The sequence below is a fragment of the Lepidochelys kempii genome, chromosome 9 (assembly GCF_965140285.1).
Source record: "Lepidochelys kempii isolate rLepKem1 chromosome 9, rLepKem1.hap1, whole genome shotgun sequence".
Taxonomy (NCBI): domain Eukaryota; kingdom Metazoa; phylum Chordata; order Testudines; family Cheloniidae; genus Lepidochelys; species Lepidochelys kempii.
The window spans coordinates 53,893,404-53,918,095 of NC_136388.1; the positions used below are offsets into that span (position 1 = coordinate 53,893,404).

Below are 24,692 nucleotides of genomic sequence, written 5' to 3' on the forward strand. Positions count from 1 at the left end.
TTATGAGGCCAATGATTAGACAGTTGCTACACTTAGGAAGGAATCATCAGTTGCACAAATACAAAATGGGAAATGACTGCCTAGGAAGGCGTGGTGCAGAAGAGAATATGAGTCAACAATGTAACACTGTTTCAAAAAAAGGTAACACCATTCTGGGAAGTATTAACAGGAATGTTGTAAGCAAGACGCGAGAAGTAATTCTTCCACTCTACTCGGCACTGATAAGGCCTCAACCACCCCTGAGTGACAGGTATACCGACTGAACTCCTGGTGTAGACAGCACTATGACAGGTGGGCCTCTTCCACTGCCATAGCTACTGCCTCTGAGGGAGGTGGAGTTCCTATGCTGACGGGAGAAGCTCTCCCATTGGCATAAGTAGCATCTTCATTAAGTGTTACAGAAGCACAGCTGCAGCGCTGTATGTGTAGACAAGCCCTGAGATACGGTGTGGAATCTGAAGGAAGAGGGTCCACTGCCCCCCAAGGCAGAGGTTAGAAGGGCCTGCGTTTGGATCAGGGTGGATAAAAATAAATTATTTTTAAAAAAAAAAAATATAAAAATCAGATTTTTTCTTTAAATTGGATTTTTTTATTTACATCGGATTTTTTGGATGAAATGCTTTTTGAGGGAAAAATCTATCTAAAGATAGTTTTAATTAAGACACATTATAGCTCAAAGATATCTCACCATGGAATAGGGATTATAAATTCTAATTCTATAGTATGAGTCAGTATATTCATGTAATGATTAAGAAAAGTTTTGTAAATGAGTTCCAATAGTTCATGGATTAGGGACCCAATCTTGTGGGGTTCCAGGGGCTTCTGTATAGATTATTTAGGTTAATTTTTCTATCTACCCAATGGGACTGAGTGTTCAGTCTAGAAGATACCATCAGAGATGCTTAGTTTTGTAGTTCTCAGACTGTGGATTTGTATCTCCAGAGATAACATGCTTCTTAACAGCAAAAATGTTTTAAAATAAATAAATAATATACAGAGGTGAGAAATAACAGACCTCAACCCTCTCTAAAAGTGCAAAGTTTCAAAAAGTTCAATGAATAGAAGATTGTTGGAGGGGGCAGAATAGATCTGGACAAGTAGAAGAAGTCTGGAGATAAATGTGAGACGGGAGGGACAGGCAGTAGAAACAAAGTGAAACTGTTTGAGCAGCGTATTCCAGAAGTCTTGAGGTCTTTCTGAGTGTAGCCTTCATTGATTTGAGATCTACCATACCATTCTCTCACTAGAAGGGAAAATCTATAATGGCAACAGGCCATAAAAGAGACCCAGTTTGGGAATATTTTAATGAAGTTCCTCAACTTGTGGGTAAGACAGGCATGTGTGCAAAATGCAAACAGTGCAACAAATAAATGCAAGGCCTGGTTGCCCGAACGAAACAACATGACGAGAAGTGTTCCTTCTCAGGAGGAAGCTGCGTTGAAGATGATGAAAGGAACATGTCTCAACACGCAGGATCTTCAGGTTCGTGAACTTTTTTATTTCATACTTCTTTCTTAAGCACTGCCTATCTTCCTTCTGGACTAGTCTTGAATTCTCATGTTTGATCAAAAAATATAGTTGTTACTCTGTGGTACTATCATTTTAGATGCAGTTGTGATAAAAAAATAAATAGGTGAAATAGGCAGATCTTCCTTGCACAATTTCACCTTTAAAGTAGTACTGAGTGTCAGTGAATGCAATGAGTAATACAAAATGAGCAGTACGGTAATAATAATTAAATAACTGCATTGACTTTTTTGTTTAGGAGAATCCACCCTCAACATACAAGATTCTGAAGACTATCCACCATCAAGATCACCATCATTTTCTATAGTTTCAGAGTTACCTGCCAATGATAGTGTTTCAGTCACATCATATATGTCACATAGCCACAGTAGCAAAAAGAAAAAAAACTCTCCATCATCCAGAAACAACCATTGATAAATTTGTGATAAGAACCAGCAGATTACAAAATGGGGTAATTGATAAAAAATTGCCCAGTTTGTTTATGCAACAAACTCTCCTTTCCATATGATTGAGAACCCACACTTCATTAACATGGTTCAATCATTGAGACCAGGATACAGTCCACCCAACGGAGCAGATGTTGCAGGCAAATTGCTGGATAAAGTGTATGAAAGAGAAATTCAGCAGTGTGCAAAAGCTCTAGAGGGTGAAATTGTTAACCTGAGTTTTGATGCGTGGAGCAATGTCCACAATGATCTTGTTGTATGTGCTTGTGTGACAACAGAAAAAGGGAATGTCTTCCATACAGAAACAATTGATACATCAGGAAATGCACACAGAGCAGAATACTTACAAGTAGTAGCATTAAAAGCTCTAACAAACTGAAAAAATATTCAAATGTCTAGTACGCAGTTTGGTCACAGACAATGCTGCAAATGTATCAAAGATGAGAAGAAATTATTTAGAAGAGGGTGAAGAGAGTCCCAAGCTAATAATGTTGTTGAAACAACATTGTTGTTTCAACATTGTTGACAATAATGTTGTTGAAATTGCAAAATACTTCCGAAACAACCACTTTGCAGTAGCTGCTCTGAAAAAAGTGGGAGGAACCAAGCTAACTCTCCCACAAGATGTGCGATGGAACTCAGTAGTGGACTGTTTTGAGCACTATATCAAGAACTGGCCTAATCTGACAACCGTTTGTGCACAAAATTGTGAAAAAATAGATGGCACTGTCACAGCCAAAGTTTCATAGGCTCATAGATACTAAGGTCAGAAGGGACCATTATGATCATCTAGTCTGACCCCTTGCACAACGCAGGCTACAGAATCTCACCCACCCACTCCTGCGATAAACCTCCCACCTATGTCTGAGCCATTGAAGTCCTCAAGTCATGGTTTAAAGACTTCAAGGAGCAGAGAATGCTCCAGCAAGTGACCCGTGCCCCATGCTACAGAGGAAGGTGAAAAACCTCCAGGGCCTCTTCCAATCTGCCCTCGAGGAAAATTCCTTCCCGACCCCAAATATGGCAATCAGCTGAACCCTGAGCATATGGGCAAGATTCACCAGCCACATACCCAGGAAAGAATTCTCTGTAGTAACTCAGATCCCACCCCATCTAACATCTCATCACAGGCCATTGGGCCCATTTACCATGAATATTTAAAGATCAATTAATTGCCAAAATCATATTATCCCATCATACCATCTTCTCCGTAAACTTATCGAGTATAATCTTAAAGCCAGATAGGTCTTTTGCTCCCACTGCTTCCCTTGGAAGGCTATTCCAAAACTTCACTCCTCTGATGGTTAGAAACTTTCATCTAATTTCAAGTCTAAACTTCCCAATGACCAGTTTATATCCATTTGTTCTTGTGTCCACATTGGTACTGATCTTAAATAATTCCTCTCCCTCTCTGTTATTTATCCCTCTGATATATTTATAAAGAGCAATCATATCTCCCCTCAACCTTCTTTTGGTAGGCTAAACAAGCCAAGTTCCTCGAGTCTCCTTTCATAAGACAGGTTTTCCATTCCTCGGATCATCCTAGTAGCCCTTCTCTGTACCTGTTCCAGTTTGAATTCATCCTTCTTAAACATGGGAGACCAGAACTGCACACAGTATTCCAGGTGAGGTCTCACCAGTGCCATGTATAACAGTACTAACACCTCCTTATCTCTACTGGAAATACCTCGCCTGATGCATCCCAAGACCGCATTAGCTTTTTTCACGGCCATATCACATTGGCGGCTCATAGTCATCCTGTGGTCAACCAATACTCCAAGGTCCTTCCCCTCCTCCGTTACTTCTATTTGATGCATCCCCAGCTTATAAATAAAATTCTTGTTATTAATCCCTAAATACATGACCTTACACTTCTCACTATTAAATTTCATCCTATTACTATTACTCCAGTTTACAAGGTCATCCAGATCTTCCTGTGTGATATCCCGGTCTCTCTCTAAATTGGCAATACCTCCCAGCTTTGTATCATCCGCAGACTTTATTAGCACACTCCCACTTTTTGTGCCGAGGTCAGTAATAAAAAATTAAATAAGATTGGTCCCAAAACCGATCCTTGAGGAACTCCACTGGTAACTTCCCTCCAGCCTGACAGTTCACCTTTCAGTAGAACCCACTGTAGTCTCCCTGTTAACCAATTCCTTATTCACCTTTCAATTTTCATATTGATCCCCATCTTTTCCAATTTAACTAATAATTCCCCATGTGGCACAGTATCAAACGCCTTACTGAAATCTAGGTAAATTAGATCCACTGAGTTTCCTTTGTCTAAAAAAATCTGTTACTTTCTCAAAGAAGGAGATCAGGTTTGGCATGATCTACCTTTTGTAAAACCATGTTGTATTTTGTCCCATTTACCATTGACCTCAATGTCCTTAACTACCTTTTCCTTCAAAATTTTTTCCAAGACCTTGCATACTACAGATGTCAAACTAACAGGCCTGTAGTTACCCGGATCACTTTTTTTCCCTTTCTTAAAAATAGGAACTATGTTAGCAATTCTTCAGTCATACGGTACAACCCCTGAGTTTACAGATTCATTAAAAATTCTTGCTAAGGGGCTTGCAATTTCACGTGCCAATTCCTTTAATATTCTTGGATAAAGATTATCTTGGCCCCCCGATTTAGTCTCATTAACCTGTTAGAGTTTCGCTTCTACCTCAGATATGGTAATATCTACCTCCATATCCTCATTCCCATTTGTCATGCTACCATTATCCCTAAGATCCTCATTAGCCTTATTAAAGACTGAGGCAAAGTATTTGTTTAGATATTGGGCCATGCCTAGATTATCCTTAACCTCCACTTCATCCTCATTGTTTAGCGGTCCCACTTCTTCTTTCTTTGTTTTCTTCTTCTTTATATGGCTATAGATCCTTTAACTATTGGTTTTAATTCCCTTTGCAAGGTCCAACAGTACTTGACTTTTAGCCTGTCTCTCTTTAACCCTACATGTTCTGACCTCAATAAAGTAGCTTACCTTGCTGATCCCTCCCATCTTCCTTCCCAGTTCTCAACAATGGGCTTAAGAGAAATGTTGAACACATGCTAAGTACCCTGAAGCCTATTTCTGAAGTCTTGAACAAAATGCAGGGAAATCTCTGTTTTATTACTGACGCTGTTGACATTTGGAAGGAACTGAGTGAGATCTTAAAACGAGAAATATGCAAGGTCAGAGTTAAATTACAATCATTAAAAAAACAAATGGGACAAGCACTATCTCCAGCTCACTTTCTTGCAAATATTCTCACTACTCGGTACCAGGGTCAAACCTTAACTACTGAAGAAGAGGAGTTGGCTATGACATGGACATCCAGCAATCATCCCTCCATAATGCCAACTATAATAAACTTCAGAGCTGAGGGTCAACCATTCAAGAAATACATGTTTGCTGATGATGTTTTAAAAGAAAGTGAATTGGTGGAAGTCACTTAAGCACTTGGACTCAGAGACTGTTGAAGTGATAATCTCACTTTTAACATCAGTAGCTTCTTCTGCTAGTGTAGGAGAATATTTTCTTCCTTTGAACTAATTCATTCCAAACTGAGAAATAGTTTGGGACGTGTAAAAGCAGGAAAGCTTGTTTTTCTTTTTCAGCTTATGAACAAACAGGAAAATGAAGGTGAAGGTGACTCAGTTAGCTGCAGAAGCCAATATTTTAAGTTTCTCATGTTGACCTGGCTGACATAGCTGATTTAGTTTTTGTTGTCTTTTTTTTAAATACTTCATTTAACTATTTTAGTTAAAAACAATTTTAACAAAAACAAACTTGATTTTAAAAAGCTTGAATGTTTAACTAAATTCAAAATTCATATGCTTGTTTTGTTAAAATATGATATGTTTTCTGTTGAAGAAAAAAATCCCCAATACATAATATTGTTGTATTAGTTAAATAAAACAATTTAAATGTCTGTCTGGTGATGATCTCCTCCTAATACAGCATGGCAAAAAAATCCTCCAAATATTAATGATTAACCTGTTGAATTGGAGATAGTTCACCTCCCAATGACTTCATAAATATCTGCTTCAATTACCTTTGGTAAATGAAATACCCAAACAATCATTCATTTTCTGATATAGCTGTAAAACTAATCTGAAAAGTTTTCAAAATAAATCATTTAAAAATGTATAGTGTGTACCTTCTAAAAATGAAACCGACATCTATCTCTGAGTTGTGAAGAATATGTATGAAGGTTATAACAACCGACAAGAATGCACTTTTATGTAGAAATCCATGATTAAATCGAGTCTTCCTGACTAGTGATTTAAATCAATTTGATTTAAATCAAATCCACCCTATTTTGTATAATGGATGGGTGGATAAAATAGTCAAAGCTAGAGGTTTTTTCAGAAGACTAGGGGTCTTTTTGCTGAAGCCTAATGTGATTAGCCAGTGGCATGCGACCCAGATCCTCTGCATGGGCACAGGCGAAAGGAAGGCCTGCCCTCATCCATTGGTGGGATGAGGAAAGGAGTAATACACGACCAGCTGACAGTGAGCAATTCCAGGAGGCGTTCATCACCTGGTGCTCCTGGTGGCTTACTGTCCCTTCCCCTCCCCTTCAGGACCCAGTCTGTTGTGTGCACACAGCGCAGGCCATTGCTCAGCTGATAAGCTGATGAGGGTGTGACGAAGTTCCCTGTCCTCTGAAGTGGGGCATTTAGCTTGCTGCCTCCTCCTAATAAATTAGAACAAACGCTGGCTATGGGCTGACCTGATAGGCAGGCAGAGCCTGGAACCCCGCGCAGTCCTGGCCTCATTAGAATGCTGATAATGATTATCATTTATCCTCTGACAAGCTCTTGGGCCTGTTTTTCCTCTGGAGAGTCATCCTCTGTCACAAGGGAGCTGCCTCTGTCTTCCACTGCAAGGAGGATCTGCATATCTCCAACTCAGAGGTCTCCCCTGCATAGGGAGCTGTGGCCACAGCTCTAATTCCCAGGATGGTTTCTCTTTCTCCTGGAGAAGGGTAGCTGAGTCCAGTGCTTAATTTGTGCCGGGGCTGAGCCCTGGCACCTCTGGGCTTGGCAGTTCAGAACCCCAGAACCTCTGGGCTTCCTGCATGAATTATGAAAGTTAAAAAAAGTTGTTTGAGTCCCATGCCAGGGCCCCCGCTCAGCCTCTTTCATTACAAATTAAGCACTGGTTGAGTCCATACATCTGATCCCAAAGGTACCATCCTGGGCCTCTTCTACTAGAAGTAGAACTGGTTAAAAAAAAAAAAAAAAAAAAGTAGGTTTCCCCCCCCAAATGAAAAAGGGTTTTGACACCTAATAGAAAAATTTGGCTGTGATCAAATTTTTTTGATTTTACTGAAAGTTTCTTGGCAAAGGAAAACCAGTTTTGTTTAGTGTTGACTGAAAATGGTTGTTACTTCCATTTTTGAAAACTGAAAATAATTTGAAGGTTTGATTTTCAGATGGGAGGGGGGGCGGAGTTCCTCTCCCTTCCCCACTCACACTTTTCCTGTGGGGAAGATTAAATGAAAAAGGAGCAGGGCAGAAGTAACCCAAAAAACAAAAGGAAAATTTCAGCTCAAAAGAAATATTTTTGTTTAGCTTCACTTTACTTTTGGTCAGAAAATCAACAATTTCCACAAAATTTGGAAGGAAATGAATTCTTTCTTCGTTTCCGTCCAGATTTTTTGAAGAAACTACTGTGGATGCTTTGACCAACGCTCCTTGTGAGGTTTTTCCTTCCTGAGTTCAGAAGATGCTGCCTCCATTACTGAGCTGGTGTAATTCCTGATTGCTTGAGCTGATGCTCAGTTTACGGAGGCAGAAGACGTTGGCGGTGGGTAAAGAGGCCAGAGGAGGCTAAACCTCCCCAAACAGACCACCCCTGCCTTTGGAGCACTCCGCCGCTGAAAGGATGAGCGCCCCAGCCATGGCCCCACCTGCACTCCTCCACCCTGAGGCCCCGCTCCAACTCATCTTCTCTCCCCTCCCCCCCGCCCGCCCAGGCTCTGCCTCTTCCCATCTCTGCTCTGCCCGCATGTGGGCCTTGTGGGAGGGGGTGAAGAGGTGTGCATGAGTGGGGGGATCAAGGGAGGGGGTGACGATCAGCGGGCGGGGAGGGCCCTGGAGAGGGGGTTGAGTGGGACTGGGGATGGAGCATGGGCAGCACTTTGGGAGGAAGGAGGCTGAGTGGGGGCGGGCCTTGGAGCAGGGCCATGGTCCAGGCACGTGCCACCTCCCCCAATGGAGGAGTCCCGTACCGACCCTGGAAGAAAGTGAAGAAGATTCTGGAGCCAGGGTAGAACTCTGGAGTCTGACTGTGATTGCTGTGATGATTCCCTAGCCTCATGGTTGCAGCTGTTGGAATCTCTCCGTCACATAGCTAATGTATTAGACACTGGGAGCACTAGGAACTGGACTGAAAAGCAGGACAGGGACTAAAATGGTTTGTTCAGTTTTCTGCTGTGAACTTCTTTTCTGGATCATTCTGAGAGCTTGCCTCAAAATCCCTCTAAGGCACATGATTGCCACTCTGTGAGCCAACCTGCATGGGGCACCTAATGGAAATGCTAGTGGCACCCCCCTTCCAGAGACCAAACGCATCATCTCAGCAATGTAGCCACAGTCTCTCTGAGGGAGGTCCTGGAACGCTGCAGCACCAAGCCATCTGGTTGCACCCCATTACTAAGGGCAGTCAAGCTGGAAGGCAAAATATGATCCATCTCTCTGAATTATGGTCCCGTCATAGACCCTAGAACCACCCTAGAACCAGTGCTAGCAAAACCCGACAGGATCTTATCCCCCTGGTATAGCTGGGTGCACAACACGCAGGGAATTAGCATATTTAATTAAAGGAGTACTTGTGGCACCTTAGAGACTAACCAATTTATTTGAGCATGAGCTTTCGTGAGCTACAGCTCACTTCATCGCTTCACCTTAGTCTCTAAGGTGCCACAAGTACTCCTTTTCTTTTTGCGAATACAGACTAACATGGCTGTTACTCTGAAACCTGTCATATTTAATTAAAGTGCCTGATGAATGGCATTACATAGTTTCTTAATTAACATCTATGTCCTCAGATGATGGCTTTAAATTAAAGAGTTTTTTCAACATTTCCCCTTTTACTGTGCAGTTAGTACAACCTGGAAGACTTTCATTATTGTGGGGGCTGGGAAAAGCTAGATTTTCAGTCAGTCCTCAACACTGCAGCATGGAGATGGAAGAGCTGCAGTCCCAGCAGCTGTCTGCTTTAGGGAGCCATTTACATGATACTTTGGGTGAATGGCACACTCCTGTTACATGGGGCTCTGCTAGCAGGGTGGGCACCAGCACTTCCCAAGCCTGTGAGTAAAAGGACGGGCAAACTGAAGCGTCCATTTTCTATGGACGTACTGTGATGAGCTGAGTCAGTGGGTATTCCTCTGCCAGACATCCATGTGAGCGTGCACCAAAGTGAGGCATTAATTTGTCGTGGTACTGGTATTTTGCAGTAGTTTATGTATGGCTGTGTCCACAAAGGTCTATGTGATTTTCAGATACTTGAGAAGCTGGGATGGTCTGCTCTCCAAAGACCTCGTCACCTGTGGACAAACTGACAGACCGAGGTTACAGAAAGGGGGACAACAACCCGGCAGTGTTGTAGGGCTTTTTGATTTCATAAACTGTTCAACTGAGGAGTGTAAGCTTAACAGTGCCCTGCGTGTTCTGTGGCTTTAGTACCTTCCAGTACATCCCTCTCTTTCAGGGCAAATGAGACTTTAGCTTGTAGGTCCAGTCCTAGCCTTGGTACCACTGGTAATCTTCTCAGGGGTCCCTTTGTGCCATGTCCTTGCTGGCTAGCTGTGTTAGTAGGTCCCATGCCCTTTGTTCAGCAGACCCTATCAGGGAGTGTCGGACTACAAGTCTCCACGCGTCAACCCAGAGGCCCTGTGTATCTGGCTCCTTCCACAGCGTAATCCCAGGATGGGCCATGCCTCAGTTGTCTCTTCTGCCTGTGACAGAGCCTGTGCTGCAACCAGTGGCTGCTCCCCTCCCCCCGCCTCGACCTTCTTCCCTCCTCTCTGTGCCTGCCCTTGGCTGAACCTGCGCCCAGAACACCTGATGCCTGGCTCCCTAGACGTGGTCAGTTCCCTTCTCCTAGGTTCCCCTGCTCAGCCTGTACTCAGCCTTCTCCTAGGTTCCCCCTGTACTCAGCCTGTACTCCTCCACTATGTCCGTTCTCAGATGCATCTGTGTGCAGAGAGTGCTCTTTCTTAGGATCGAAGCAGGCAAACACTTGGTGATACTGATCATTCTCTTGTGTCCCAGCCCTCTGTGTTCTGGAAAGCCGGGCTCTGGTGCTTAGCCTGAAGAAATCCAGTGTCTTGGTTTAGCAGCTTTTGTAGTAATGCATCTCAAGCAAGTTTGATGCATAGTTGGACAGGTGAGTAAACATACTGTAATGAACCTGCCAGCTCATTGTGGGGCAGTTCTGCACCCAGCCAGCAAACAGCCCCTTAGTCTCCAAGATACGGCAATGGAAAGTGCAAGCTGAGGGCAGGAAGGCTGCCTGAGAGCAGGGGAGCAGCCTGGGAAGTGACTGGGATGGGAAAGCTGGGCAGCAGGTGACTTGCGGTTGGGACTGAGAGGCTGAGAGCTGAAGGAGAGACACTGCTTCTGGCATGGGCCAGTAATAGCCACAACAGGGGCACAGTGGGGCGGGATTACACAAGACCATTACCTGTGTACTACACTGCCCCTAGGGGCCTGGTTGGGGACTGCAGGCAGAAGCACAGTGAAGAGACTGTCACCTTTAAAACCCTGTACCATACTGCCCCTAGGGGCTGGGTTGGGAGCTGCCATTTAGATTTTTTTTGTTGTAATTGCTATACAGTTGTGCCCCAGGGCAGGGGTTCTCAGGAAAAAAAAATTTGGTGGCCTCAGAGTGCAGTCACCAACTCTTGCTGGTGGCTGCTCTCACACTTTTTCCTAAAACATGTAATTAGCTTTAGAAAAAACAAATAAATATGCACATATACACGTCCAAATAATTGTAATTAATTTATTGCTAGCTAGTAAGTCCCTTGTGAAAAGTGATATTAACAAACATACAAGTAGCACTTTTCACAGAAGACTTATTCAGCCCTGCCAATCCTGGGGACTAATTAAGCCCTGGATGGGAGGCCAGGGGAGGCATGTGGGGCCAACAGGGAGGGAGAGGACTCCCTACTTTGGCCCCCCTCCCCCAGCCCAGGAGGCTGTGGCCTTAAGAAAGGTCCTTGGTGGTTGCATGCGGCCACAGTGGCCACATTTGAGAAATGCTGCCCTAGAGTATTTGCACTTTGTATTTCTGGCTCATCTAATAAAGGAATGTTATCTTCACAATGTGTGTTCAGGCCTGGGTTCTGGTAGAGCCTGGTGCTTGGAGCTTCTGCCATACTTGTCTCCAAGCTCCTGGTTCACCAGCATGCTATAGACATCAGAAGGGACTGGCATATAACCTCCTGCAATGGGTGATTATTATTATTATTATTTATTTGTATTACCATAGCACCTAAGAACCCCAGGCATGGATCAGAGCCCCATTGTGCTAGGTGCTGTACAAAGCCAGAACAGAAAGACAGTCCCTGCCCCAGGGAGTTTATAATCTAGGTATAAGACAAGAGACAATAGTTCAGACAGACAGACGGGGGAGTACAAGTAAACAATGAAGCAGTATTGGTCAGCATGACAGGCAGCAGTCTCTGCACTACAACAGCCCCAGCATTCTCAAATGTTCCGTAGGCCTCATGGCAAAGGAGGGTTTTGGAGGAGGAGAGGGAGGTGGCTTGGCGCTCCTCCCAAGTGTGAGGGGCAGCCTGACAGAAAGGTCTTATTTGAAAATGTACCAAGACGGTGATGGACGCCAGCATCATGGGCTAATCAGAGGCTTGAGAGCAAATGAGAGATGAGAGGTAGGGTGGGGAATGACCGTGAAGGGCCTTGGGAGTGAAGACAAGCAGCATATGTTTGATGCGATGGAGAAGAGGGAGCCAGTGGAGGAATTCAAGGAGAGGGGTGACACAGTCAAAGCAGTGGGCTAGGAAAATTATCTTTGCAGCTACATTCTGAATGGATCTGAGTGGGGCATGGTTGCATTTGCCTCTGCATGACTCTGGGGCACTTCCGTATTCATTATCATGCTGATTTTACTTTGGCCAGGTCGGATCCCATATGGAGCCAGGTACTGTCTGAAAGAATTGGCTTTGGGAAAGCAGGTTGTGTCGTTGCCTGAGCTGAGACATAGTACACACCTTTCGCAAGTGGCTGCTGAACACAGCATGAAAGGGTTACATTGTGTTCTACTTTGGAGCCATCAGATCTAGGCTGCCGCTCCAGCTTCAATGAGTCCCTCCTGTGTCTCATCAGGCTTGCATCTAATACAGTCCTGTTGTCAAAATCAGACCAAGGGACTTGTACTAGCAGAATTCTTTGTTCAGAGTGGTTAGTCTTGGTGACGGAAGTAGAGCTGTCAACATTTTTTTACCAGAAATGAGCTATGTTCTCCCCTCCACCCACCCCCCCAAAAAAAATAGACGTAAAAGTTTTTCATTTAATGCAAAATGTTTGCCTTTAAATTTTTTTTTGGAGGGGATGGGTAAATTTTATTAAAAACAATTACTTCAAATATCAAAATAGTTGTTGCAATGTTTTGTTTACCAAAAATCAAGCTTTTGCTAAACAAAAGAAGTTAACAACCATTTTGATGTTTTTTGAGAATATTTTCCAAAAAAAATTTAAATTGGAAAAAAATTCAGGAAAAATACTCTGGGTATTCTAAATGGTTCTATTTCAAACCTTTGGAAATGAAGGGAATTTCAAAACATTAAAATTTTTCATGTACGTTTCCATTTCTTCACACCCGTTTAATTGCTCAATATTTTGACTTTGAATCTACCTTTCTGATGCCAGGAGCACCAGTGACCCTTTGTGTAACATTTGTTAAGACTGAGAAAGATTCATGTGGATGTTTTTACCATTTTCTTAAGATTTTTGCAGTTCCAGACTGAGTGAATTTGTCTGCTTAGGGCTTTTTTACATCTAGTGAGCTAACCAAAAATGTGGTTTCTGGCCTGGTTGAAGCTTAAAAATTAGCCTGACCTAGCTAGGTTGCTCAGGGCTGTGAAAAATTACATACCCTGAGCACCGTAGTTAGAACCAACCCAATCGCTGGTGCAGATGTCAGCGGCAGAATTCTTTAGCAGCCATAGTGTAGATTTGCCCTCTATCATGCTCCAGTAATAAGTCCTGAATGTGCCATGTGATCCGATTCCTGTTTGTGGCACCCAAATACTACCTTTCTGGATGCATAGGAGTGGCTCAGGTCACAATGAAAGGAATAGTTTTTCCTTTGGGGAGCAGCCCAGTTCCTTTGAAAATGTCTGCCTATTCTAAGAATACTGAGGGGTTAGCCCCAGCTGCAGCTACCCATTGTGATGTTCCCTTGGTGTTATCTGGACTGGTGATCTGCTAGGTCACTCCAATCCTTGACTCTGGGAGCCAGCCTTACCCTGCTGTGCTGTGAGAATCCCCACTCCCGGGCTGTTCATGCACAGCCTCTGGCATGTAAGCTGCTCCCAGTTCTGTGAGTGAGCACATTTGGTCAGTTTAAGGAATAGCTCCACTGCCACTTGTGACGTGTTGGTCAGAGCGAGCAGCACACTGGCCAGCAGTTCAGGATCCATTCCTGCAGCCTAAAAGAGGCAGGGCGCGCAGTACACAAACTGTTGAAAGATGGCGCCAAATGCGGATGGAAGCACAGGGTTTGCTGGGATGTGAAGCAAGGCATCATGGGGCATTGGCACTGGACAGAATGCCCCACGACCTCCTCCACCTTCCCACAAGCCTTAGCGGCAGAAGAGAAAGAGGTGCTCTGTGGGATAGCTGCTCAGTGTGCACCGCTCCAAATAGCGCTGCAAGTGCTGCAAGTGTGAACATGCTGTTGTGCAGGCAGCTAGCAGTGTGAACACACAACAGCGGTTTTCTTTCTGCACTCTCTGAGCGACGCTGTAACTGCCAGCTCTGTAACTTTGCCAGTGTAGATGTGCCCAGAGAGCATGGCAAACATCTCTCCCTTTTATCATGTCCTTTCTTCCCTCTTGGCTTTGCCCCCCCCCCCCCCCCCCGCTTCAGAGTCAGGTGAGCATTACCTCATCGCAGTCCCAAACTGACCAAGGGAAGGGGGGTGACTCCCTCGAGAGTCCAACAGATCCTTTGTTGCTGCTTAGGGCAGTGTCCTTTGTTCCTGTGAGGCTGGGCTGGGTTTGTCCCATATATGTCCTGATGAGGTGTGAACTGCCCCTCTGCTCTTAGAGAGTTTTGCCTGGGCTTGTCCTAAGCTATGAGGACACATTTTCAGCCTGGTAACTATATACCTGAAATTACAACCTATAACATTACTATAACAACAATGCTCAGTGCATCATGAGCCTTCTGGAGACACCCGACTTGACGAACTTTGCATTGGATACCACACAATCATATTATAAGGATGAACATGGGGGTGCAGGCTGCTCCCCGGAGGTCCAGATTATCACACCCAAAGTTCCAGTTTTATCAACTGAAGTTCTAAATGGAATCCCAAGACTGAGCCCACAACTCAGATTCGAGTCTTCAGTTGATATTTGTGTGGTTGCTTTTCAGCGTGCTTTATGCCTTGTGTTTTAAACTCCACAGGTCATTAGTGTGCTTCTGTGGGATTTGGGCTTGGAGTCTGCAGAATGTTTTTTGGGTTATAATGTTTGCTTGGACTTTAGGTGTTGTTTTCAAATCGAACTATGTGAGTCTAATGGGATATCAGCAACTGCTTGACTTATGTCTGAACTGTTGTTTACTTCACCAATGTTAGTGCTTACTGTGAATCAATAGAAATCTTATTGCTCTGGAACCTTTGTTCCCTTTCATCTTTGGTCAGTAAGGCACCAGGCCTTGGTGAGACTAGATCTGTGTATGTGGGTAGCAGAAAGAACTCTGTATTCTGGCCGTGGGGGAAGGGAAGGGAACAATGATTGATTGCTCATGAGTAAGGCTGTGTGTCTGTCATGGAGGACCTCTGTGACTTCTGCAGCGGCCAGTGTGGCTGGCTCCGGGGCTGCCTGAGCAGATCAGGCAGCCCCTGGGCCAGCAGCACTGACCGCTGTGCTTTTGGGGAGGGGTGCAGCGGAAAATCGGGGGGATCTAGGGCCTAATCTTAAAACCACTGAAGTCAATGGCGGTCTTTCCATTGGCTCAGGAACAGAGTGTTAAATTTCTGAGTCACAAAACAATCCATCCAGTGTCTCTGAGCCACATAATACTCAGCACCATAGACGCTGCACATGCCCTGCGTGTGCCGTCTGCTAAATCCATATTTCACCTGGCATGGGCCCACAGCTTTGCACCACACAATGTCATGCCTGCACCAATAGCTGACCAAGTTCATTGTCTACTCCAGGCACTTGCAGCGGGAGGTTTGCATCATGATGGGTGAACCTTAAAAGAGCGAGAGATTGTCTTGGAAAGGGTCCCTGCTCAGCAGACACCATTCTGAATTCTCCAACGGCTTTTGAATATAAGTGCACGCTAGGGACCTAATTCCCTCTGAAAATTAATATTTTGACATTCAAAATAACTAGCCCTGCATAGGAGAGGGAATTATCATTGTGCCATTTAATCGGAATCACTAACGATGCCAGATTGGGTGCATTATTCTTCTCTTCAAAGGAAGAGAAGTCAATCACATAGAGAAGGCCAGATCATCAGCTGGTGTAAATCAACATACTCTGATTTTCACCCCCCAAGGGCCTGGCCCAGCATGACCAAGTTCTTTCAAAAGAAAACCCCACAACTATCGTAAGGGTCTTAATACAGACATGGGAGAGTGTGGAAGGGGAGAGCCAGAGCTGTGGTTGCATCCTCTGAAAATGACACCTACATCTGGTGGAGTAAAGACAGCGGCACACTCTGAGTACAGCTGGCTGACCGAGAGAGGTGGCAGTGGTTTACTGAGACTTAACCTCAGTAACCTAGGGGGGAGGGATAGCTCTGTGGTTTGAGCATTGGCCTGCTAAACCCAGGGTTGTGAGTTCAATCCTTGAGGGGGCCATTTAGGGATCTGGGGCAAAAATTGGGGATTGGTCCTGCTTTGAGCAGGGGGTTGGACTAGATGACCTCCTCAGGTCCCTTCCAACCCTGGTATTCTATGATTCTATTATTTCAGGCATGATTCTTTTATAAGCTAATGTACAAACTGCGCATTGGTCTCAAGCTTTTGGGGGAGGTTTAGGTTGGATATTAGGAAAAACTTTTTCACAAGGAGGGTGGTGAAACACTGGAATGCGTTACCTAGGGAGGTGGTGAAATCTCCTTCCTTAGATATTTTTAAGGTCAGGCTTGACAAAGCCCTGGCTGGGATGATTTAGTTGGGGATTGGTCCTGCTTCGAGCAGGGGGTTGGACTAGATGACCTCCTGAGGTCCCTTCCAACCCTGATATTCTATGATTCTATATGAACAGAGATGCACTGAACCTCTGCGGTTGGTGGGGTGAAGTGCACAGCCCCCGGGGGAGAAAAGTTTGCTTACTTTCCATTCCAGTGACCTTGTGCACTGCTGGCAGTGAGGGAATATCACACAGGTGGAAATATCCTCAGAGCAGGCTTGTTACTTTGCAGAACAATAATGCTCTGACATCACAGGAGTTAGAGATGTGGCTAATTTTACATAGCCACAGCTACAGATCTAGGACACATGCCTTTCTTCTAACACCACTGTCCCCAAACCAGCCTTTATATTCACAAATTCTGTGACCCCCCCCCCGCCTATGGACGGGTATTGAGAGCTGTATGACTTTAAAGGGATGCTCTGTTTTACTTCCCCCTAAGAATGTAAAGCAGAAGAATAATGGGCCCAGGCCTACGCCCCTTGACCCACAGGAATATTCTTATCAGTCAGTGGGTTGCTCTCTGCTGTGTGGGTGTACAAGGAGATGCCTGGGGTTAACATGAGCTTTTCTTGTCTCCTTTTTGTCTGTGATCTTTAAAAGAAAGTGAAGGGCCTGACTGTGAACTTCTACACCTAATCCCTTGTTCCTTCTTCTCTTGCAGTTGGGAAGACATCCCTGATCACAAGGTTTATGTATGACAGTTTTGACAATACATATCAGGTGAGACCCTTTTTCCATTTCTGGATCTGGAGTGACAGTAACCCAAATGCACCGCCTACTCCCTGTCAATCCCCAGTCATGTTCTGTGCACAGCGTCAGACCCACTTGGAGCAGAAATAAGCTCTCTTTCTTCAGAAGTGGGAAATGGACATGTGAACACGGCCCACTTATGACTCCTCGTATAGCCCGGCACTGAGATCTAGACTATAGCACTGTTTATTTTCAATGGCGCCTACATATTTGCATCCAATTTTTTGTGCATGAATGAAATCAGCAGGGTCTGCTGGGGAACGCTTCTGCCTAGCAACCCAAAATGGGTGTAGTGGTGTGAGCACATGCACTTGTGTTGCAAACTGGCTACCAACGGGCTTTCCAGTGGTGAATGACGTGCATGCACTTCGGCTACTCTTTACATTCCCCATTCTCCGCAGTAGCTGGCATTGGCGCATTTTGCAACCATCATGACATAGTCAGTCTATACATTTTGTGGAGTTCTCTAATTTATGCAGATAGTGTCTATAATTTCACAGGGATTGTTTTGAGTTCTAGGTGTGTAATGAGAAGTAAACTGTGTGATCGCCTCAGACTTTCCAAGTTCTACACTGATGCTGTTGCCAAAATGCAGGGGGCATGATTCTCTTCTTGCTTTGGTGTAAATTAGGAGTAACTCCACTGAAGTCAGTGTAAAGCTGAGGAGAATCAGGACTAAGTTCTTCATATCCTAACTCTGCTTTTACACTAGAGTCTTCCTGAATTAGCTTGGGACCCCAAAGACAGATTGGGTTTCTCTTTCCTTTCATTGTGCATTCAGGCAAAGGGATTTCTCAGCCTTTATTTCCTTTTCTTGTGTGTTGAACAACATCCCCCTGGGGCTAGTGAACAACATGTAACTCAATCTAGACTTCCCCTTTCACTGGCATCTCCACCTTTCCTGGGTTTGTTTCTCTCAGGAGGGATTTGCCCTTGGGGCAAGCAGTCGACCCAAGCTATATGAAATGTAGTTTAGCTGCGAGAGAATGGTATCGATCACAACGTGTGTCTGCTAGCAGCTTCCATTGCAGAGGAGCCAAAATGTGACCTTTCAAGCAATGCATGGCCTGAAAGCCCCATCTGCATGTGAACCCCATCAGAGGCATTTTCCTGTCTGTAGGTCTCCTCCTTCTCTGAGTATGCAGGTGTGAGCTGCCCTGATTGTGCACTTCGCCAAGGTATCTTGGCCCTGAAATGGAGGGTTCACCTTTGTTAGGGAGGAGTGACTGTGCCATTGATGGTGATGAAACCGTGGACAGCTCTCACGAGGGGCCAGACTCTGGTGCCCCTCTCGTGGTGACCGGTACTGTGCTCCATGGGTTCTCCGCAGAAGTCAATGGGACTGCTCAGCATGCGTGTAACTCACTGGGTCAGTGTGCATCACACGTCCCCCTCTGTGCCTGATCCACAGAGCGAGCCTCTCTGTTGCCGCCCCAGGGAGAGAGCCCTGCTCCTTTGCATATGCAGGAGAGACTCAGGTCCTTGTGGTGGGGTCTCCCTGCTTTGCTAGGTTGTTCTGACCTCTGACACCCTCTGAGGAGGCAGGAAGTTGCCCAGCGATTGCTCCAAAACCCAGCTCTCTCCCAGCGCCCTGACTGGACAGGACCTCAGTGTCATTGTAAAGAACAGTCAGTGGGAGCAGATGTACCTCACTCAGTTACAAATGGCCTCGGCAGACCAGGTACAGCAGCTCCTGCCCTTTGGCTGTAGCTGGTTGGTATGTCTGGGGAAGGCTCGCAGGAGCCACATGCTCCAGCTGCTCTTTGGCTTGCCGCTGAAGTATCTGTGTTGTCCTATCTCAAGTGGCATCCCTCAGCCCCATTTGCAGAAGAGCTGGCAGCAGGGACAAGATTTCCTGCTAGCCCTCCAGCCAGCTCGTGCTCAGAGGTCAGCTGCCTGTCTATCCCCAGCCAGGTTTCCAGAGGTAGGGCCTGCCTTCACAGCACAGCTGCTGATATGTGGAGTGGGAGTGTCACCCATTTTGCTCAGAGGGTCCCTGGTTTGATCCCCAGTGTGTCAGCTGCAGTGATGGTCATTGCACAAGGAGAGCAGATGCTGGCCCCACACGACTAGCATGGCCTAACCCAAAGGGAGTCAGTCAGGGCAGAGAAGCAATCATCCCAGGAACAGCTGGAGAGCCCTTAAGGAGCAAGACATAGGTGTTAGATATCGCAGAGCCGCCCAAGAGGTGGGGAAGCCCTGCAGCTGGACTGAAGGAACTGTCTGGGAGAACCAGAGCAATCCAGGTAGCACAGTGCAACTGGAAAGCTGCCTGGAGTCCAGAGCAGCTGGGGGTTCCCTTGGGGTCATGGAATCCCCCAGTGGTGCTCCACCCATCATTGGTCCTGTAGTTAATCTGTGCTATGCCAGGGGCCAGTCTGGTCCCCACCCTACCCCAGGATCAAGGGAGCGGAAAGGTGGCTTGGAACTGCACTGAAGGTGGGTCCAGCCCCTCTGAGGATTCTGTCCTCTGTGTTCTCTCAGTTGCTGGTTGGTCCACTGTGAACCAGGCTGGGTTAAGATCTGTACATAAAATAACAGCCACCCAATGCCAAGTGACAGGATCCTGTACCGAGCCCAGTTTCCCTGTGCTAATGAAGAGAACAGACATTTCCTAAATGGCATTTATTGACCTGGGGCTCTGAGGGGCAAGAACTGCTGTATCTATGGGACTGTGTTTGGGAGCAGGATTGCTGAGTGTCTGGAGAAGTCTCTCTGTGCAGACGAGAAGGGAGGATACTGAAACAAAGAAACCAGAGGAGAGGTGTGACAGACCCCTGGGTACAACCTGAAACTGTGGGACCGCTATGCTGCCTTTACTCTCTAGCCTGGGCTGTCTCTTACAATGCTATGCCAGTGACAAGCAGCAGACCCTTCCAGGTGCTGCTGTTATCACTCATCCAACAACATGCAGAGACACACCAAGCTAAATTGCATGAATGCTCTCTAAGCACTCATGAATTATACACAGGGAAACACCAGCAAATCCCCCCAGCCTTGCACCCCAGGAATGTACCAATTTTATACTGCTCAAGACCTTCTCTTGAACAATGCAAGCTCACTAATTAGTTTGCTACTTCATTAGAGGATAGTGGACATGCACCAGCCTTTGTAACCTAAGTAGATCCCCCAAGCACTTAGGACAAACTCACTGGTTCAGATTAAAATACGTTTATTAACTACAGAAAGATAGATTTTAAGTGATTATAAGAGGTAGGGATAAAGGTCAGAGAATGTTACATAAGAAATAGAAAGTAAACACGCATTCTAAATTTTAAACTTTGTCATACCAAGCAAGAGTTGAATCAAGCAGTTTTTCTCACCCCACTAAGCATTGTAAGCAGTTCACAGATTTTAATACACAGGCAGAATTCTCTGCTTAGCCTGGGACCAATCTCCCCAGTTCAGTGTCTTTTTCTTCCAAAATTTCATGTTGCCTTCAGAATAGGTGGGGGAGGAGAGAATCTCATGGTGCCACTGTCCTTTATTTCATACCCTCAGTTCATGTGCCTGGAAAAATACTGGCTCAAACATGGAGTCAAGCATCACATGTCCCGAGGCCTTCCTGAGTCACAGAGTTAAGCAAGTGCCATTGTGTGTAGCTGGAGCAAGTGCTTTTATTGAATTGTATCTCTCTTGTTTACAATTCCCCTGCTGGTCAATGGCTGGTCACTGGGTGTGGGTCACCTCGTTTGAGACTCACAACCTATTTCAAATAACAACCATATACCAAAATCTCGTAACTCTATATCCAATAATGATATACATATTTGTAGAGAACAATGAGTTTCATCAGATCATGACCTTACAAGGCATTTTTTGTACAAAATATCAGAACCATATATAAGTGGTGAGTGAATGTGGGAGTTACAGGGCACTGTCTTGAGGTACAGTGCATCACAGGACGTCACTGTCCATATTTGCTGAGTCCCCACTTCCCTCCCTTCTTTGCTGATTGTTCTTAATCCCTGACCTGGAGGGCACCCCTTCACCTCCTCAGATTAGAAGGGGTTCCCGGTGGGGCCAAGAGCCAGTATGCTCACAACATGTAGTTTGAAAGAGGTTATGCCTTTTAATTGAGAGAAAAAGGACCAGTGACATTTGGCAGCCATTTCCTCAGTGATGTTGGGATCCCAGGGCCACCTGATCTAATCAGTGTTGCAATTGATTGAGGTGAACAAACAGCTCTTTCACCTTTTACAAGCAATTAAATAATACATCAGAAGAGAGGCATAGTCTGCACAGGCTGTATTAATTTGTGTATTAAAGGCTCCCTCACGTCCATTAAGGCCACGCTGGATTCTGCAAACACAAGCAATAGCTCTGCTCGGTAAATATTTGATTGCTGCTGTCCCGAGTTAAATAGTTTGATGACTTCTACTTCTCTTCTGACTGTCCCAATTAGGGAGAGAAGTACAGTCAGTTTCACACTGCAAAGCACTGTGGGTAAAGGAAGGATAACAGTTACCAAGGCACGCAGCACTTCCAAAATGCCCTTGCCTGCTCCAAGATGGTAATGTTTGCTGGTCAGCCATTCCCACCAGTTCCACGGCAATTCACCACATTGCCAGTGGCGGCAAGTGCCAGTGATGGGCCCAAGCATTTGATTTATATCCAAGTGGCTGCAAGTTTAACAATAGGCAGGATCGTTCCTAAAAGTGATCCATCCCGGCAGCAGTGAGAGGGATGAGGACAACAGCTTCCCCCCGGCTGGTTCCCTTTTGATGTTTACATCCAGAGTAAACTGCTGATCTGAAGCCTGTCTCATGCCAACCCAGGCCTTTATGGGCCTTTGTAATCCCAAGGCCTGCAGCCACTATTGCATGCAGGAGCCCCACACCTCCCCACAAGCACTAAATCCAAGCACAAGGTGGGTTGATATCTGATTTTCTGGGAAAGGCCTTTGTCCCCCTTTCTCAACCTCAGCAGACAAGTGAGCTCTAAACACCCCCCACACTCGTTAATGCCCAGAGCGGTGATCCCGTGAAATAATGGTATCATCACCCTCTCCCCCGTCCCTGCCTGAGCACATGGGAGCTGAGCCCCAGCCCCTTTCCAGGGTGCGCCTGTGTACCTTGAAGGACTCGGAGAGCAGCAGGGGGCAGGAAGTCCCAGCTAGCACATCCTGAGAGACACCAGTGGGAGAGGCAGGGTCCCAGTGCCCTCACCCTCCCCAAGCACATGGAGATGGAGCCCTGTGTGGCTGCTTGCTGGGAGAGGGGTGGAAATCTGAGGGCAGGGGGAGGCAAGGGCTGCAGGAGGAGAAGCCTCCTCCATACACACAAACACCTTCCCAAGAAAGAGCCAGCTGTGATGATTGGGAGGCAGTGTGTGGCCCACAACCTGGACAAGGGGAACGGAGCATGGGCTAATGCTGAAATACAGATATTTAAATACACGACTTTCCCTTGTTATCCAGTGGAATAAAATTGTCAATAAGCAGGCAAGAGTGGAGATTTACTGCTATTGAAACAAATCAAAGGCAAAATACAAGGAAATTTGGGGATTGGTCCTGCTTTGAGCAGGGGGTTGGACTAGATGACCTCCTGAGGTCCCTTCCAACCCTGATATTCTATGATTCTATGAAAGGAACTAGACAGCGGAACTTATAATAAGAGAAAAAGAACTAAAAGAAATCCAGTTGCATCTGACTCTGCCCCAGATCCTCACATGCATTTAGGTGTCTAATTCCCTTTGAAGTCTCTCCTCCTCCTCCATTCTCATTGCGTGTTGAACCCACTTGTTATGTTCTGTCTTCATCTTAGCCTGGAAGCGTTTGGGGGCAGGAACTGTCTCTCACCATGCATTTGTGGGGCCCTTGACCCTGATTGCGGCCTCAAGGCACTGCTGAAATACCAGCGGTAATATCACCCTCACACCTAGGAGATTGTGCCTGCTCTGTGCAAAGTCCAAGAGGATCCCCCTCAGACTGGCATCAGCAACAGACCCTGGTGCCCCATTCATAATCCTGTCCTAGCAAGAAGGATGGAGCCTGCTGCTACCCGACCCGCCGCTAAACACAGGGAGAGTAGAAGGTGGCCTGTTTCCTCGCGACCTATCAGCCAATCTCAGCAAATTTTAGAGGCACTGGGACTGACCAGTGAAGATGGACTAACTGCCATTGGCTGCTGGGCCCTGCAGCACCTTCCACTGGTGGGGTCCATCTTACCAGCCCCACCCTGCAAACCAGCAGCAGTTTATAAAGGTAAGTCACCCTCTCCTCTGATTGCCTATGAAAATGTGTTTCTGGGCCGTTTTGAAAAATCATCTTGGTGCAGTTGCTGCTGCCCCACCAGCTGGGCTGTCTGCTGAATCAGCACCCCCAAAACAACGTTCCTTCCCCGCTACTGGAGCACGGAGTGCACTTTGGAAAGACTCACGGGGCAGTGCCCAGTCCTCACTGGACTGTGGCCTCTGTCAGAGCTGCCCTTTCATTCGAAATAGGGAATTTCAAAGGAAATGACAATAAGGGAAGGTAGGAAGGTGCTTCGCTGCTCTTCCCTTCTTCAAGTCAGACAGCTGAGGCAATACACTCAGAAACTCTGGTTGGGACTTTCCAAAGGCACCTAAGGGAGTTAGGTACTCATAGGTCTTGTCTACCCAGGGACACGCAGGTAAGTTTATCCAAATTGATGAACCATGTGAATTGAAAGTGGATTTGTAAAACCACATTAAACCCCTGGGTGGGTGCTCTGATTCAGAATTAAAGAGGCCTTAATTCGATTTAGTTTAGTTCACTTCGGAAGTGAATTAAGCTAAATCAACTTCAGGCCACTTTAATTCTGAATTAGTGTTCACACTGGGGTTTAACGAGGTTCAACTAATCCACTTGGACAGTTAATTTAGATTAACTTTCCTGAGTGTCCCCATGTAGATAAGCCCTTAGGCTCCTTTCTAAATGCCAGCCTCCATGATTGGCTGGCTGCAGCCCCATACTGTTCACATCCTGCATCCCTGTAGTAGGTGATCGGAGAGACATGGCCATCAGAATGTAGGACAAGGGGAAGGAACGTTTTCTCTAAGGTTTAGCAAATGGTCAAATTACCTAAAGTTCCCCATTTCACACACTATTCTTCTGTTGTTTCTTTTTTGGTGCCTTGCGCTAAGACAATTATAGCTTCTGCAGCCAGGCCTGAACTGATGGATCTGGACTTCTCATTCAGTCTTGTACTTGTCATATGAGAGCTTGGATTTCTGTGTCTGCGGACTCTTATGCTCAGGCTGAACAGCAGACACCGTCCATGTTAACTGACCTGTTTCTATCGGTGACAGCAGTTCTCAAAGCGGGGCTGGCCACATGGGTGCCAGTTCTCTTTAATGCCAGCTGATAAATCACATTCACTTATACTAACAAACACAGGAAGGCCTCCCTTTTCAAAATCAGCTAGTGATATTTGGGTGTCCAACTTGATTCTCAGAGGGGGAGTGCTATCACAAAATGGCCCAACCCAACAGACCTAGCACCAGTCCATTTACAGCTGCTGACACATGGCTTGTGGGGACTGTTTGCTGAGCGCTGTGAGAAGCACTCCGATCATAGACCCATAGGGTTAGA

At 45.8% G+C, this 24,692-nt stretch overlaps 1 protein-coding gene across 1 annotated transcript in view; it reads left to right on the forward strand.

Annotated features, from left to right (window-relative positions):
- Positions 1-24,692, forward strand: part of RAB6B (RAB6B, member RAS oncogene family) — a 129,252-nt gene that overhangs the window by 49,055 nt on the left and 55,505 nt on the right. The window contains exon 2 of the mRNA XM_073360377.2: positions 17,049-17,107. Within this exon, the coding sequence (XP_073216478.1) occupies positions 17,049-17,107 (59 nt within the window). The remainder of the gene's footprint in view (positions 1-17,048; positions 17,108-24,692) is intronic.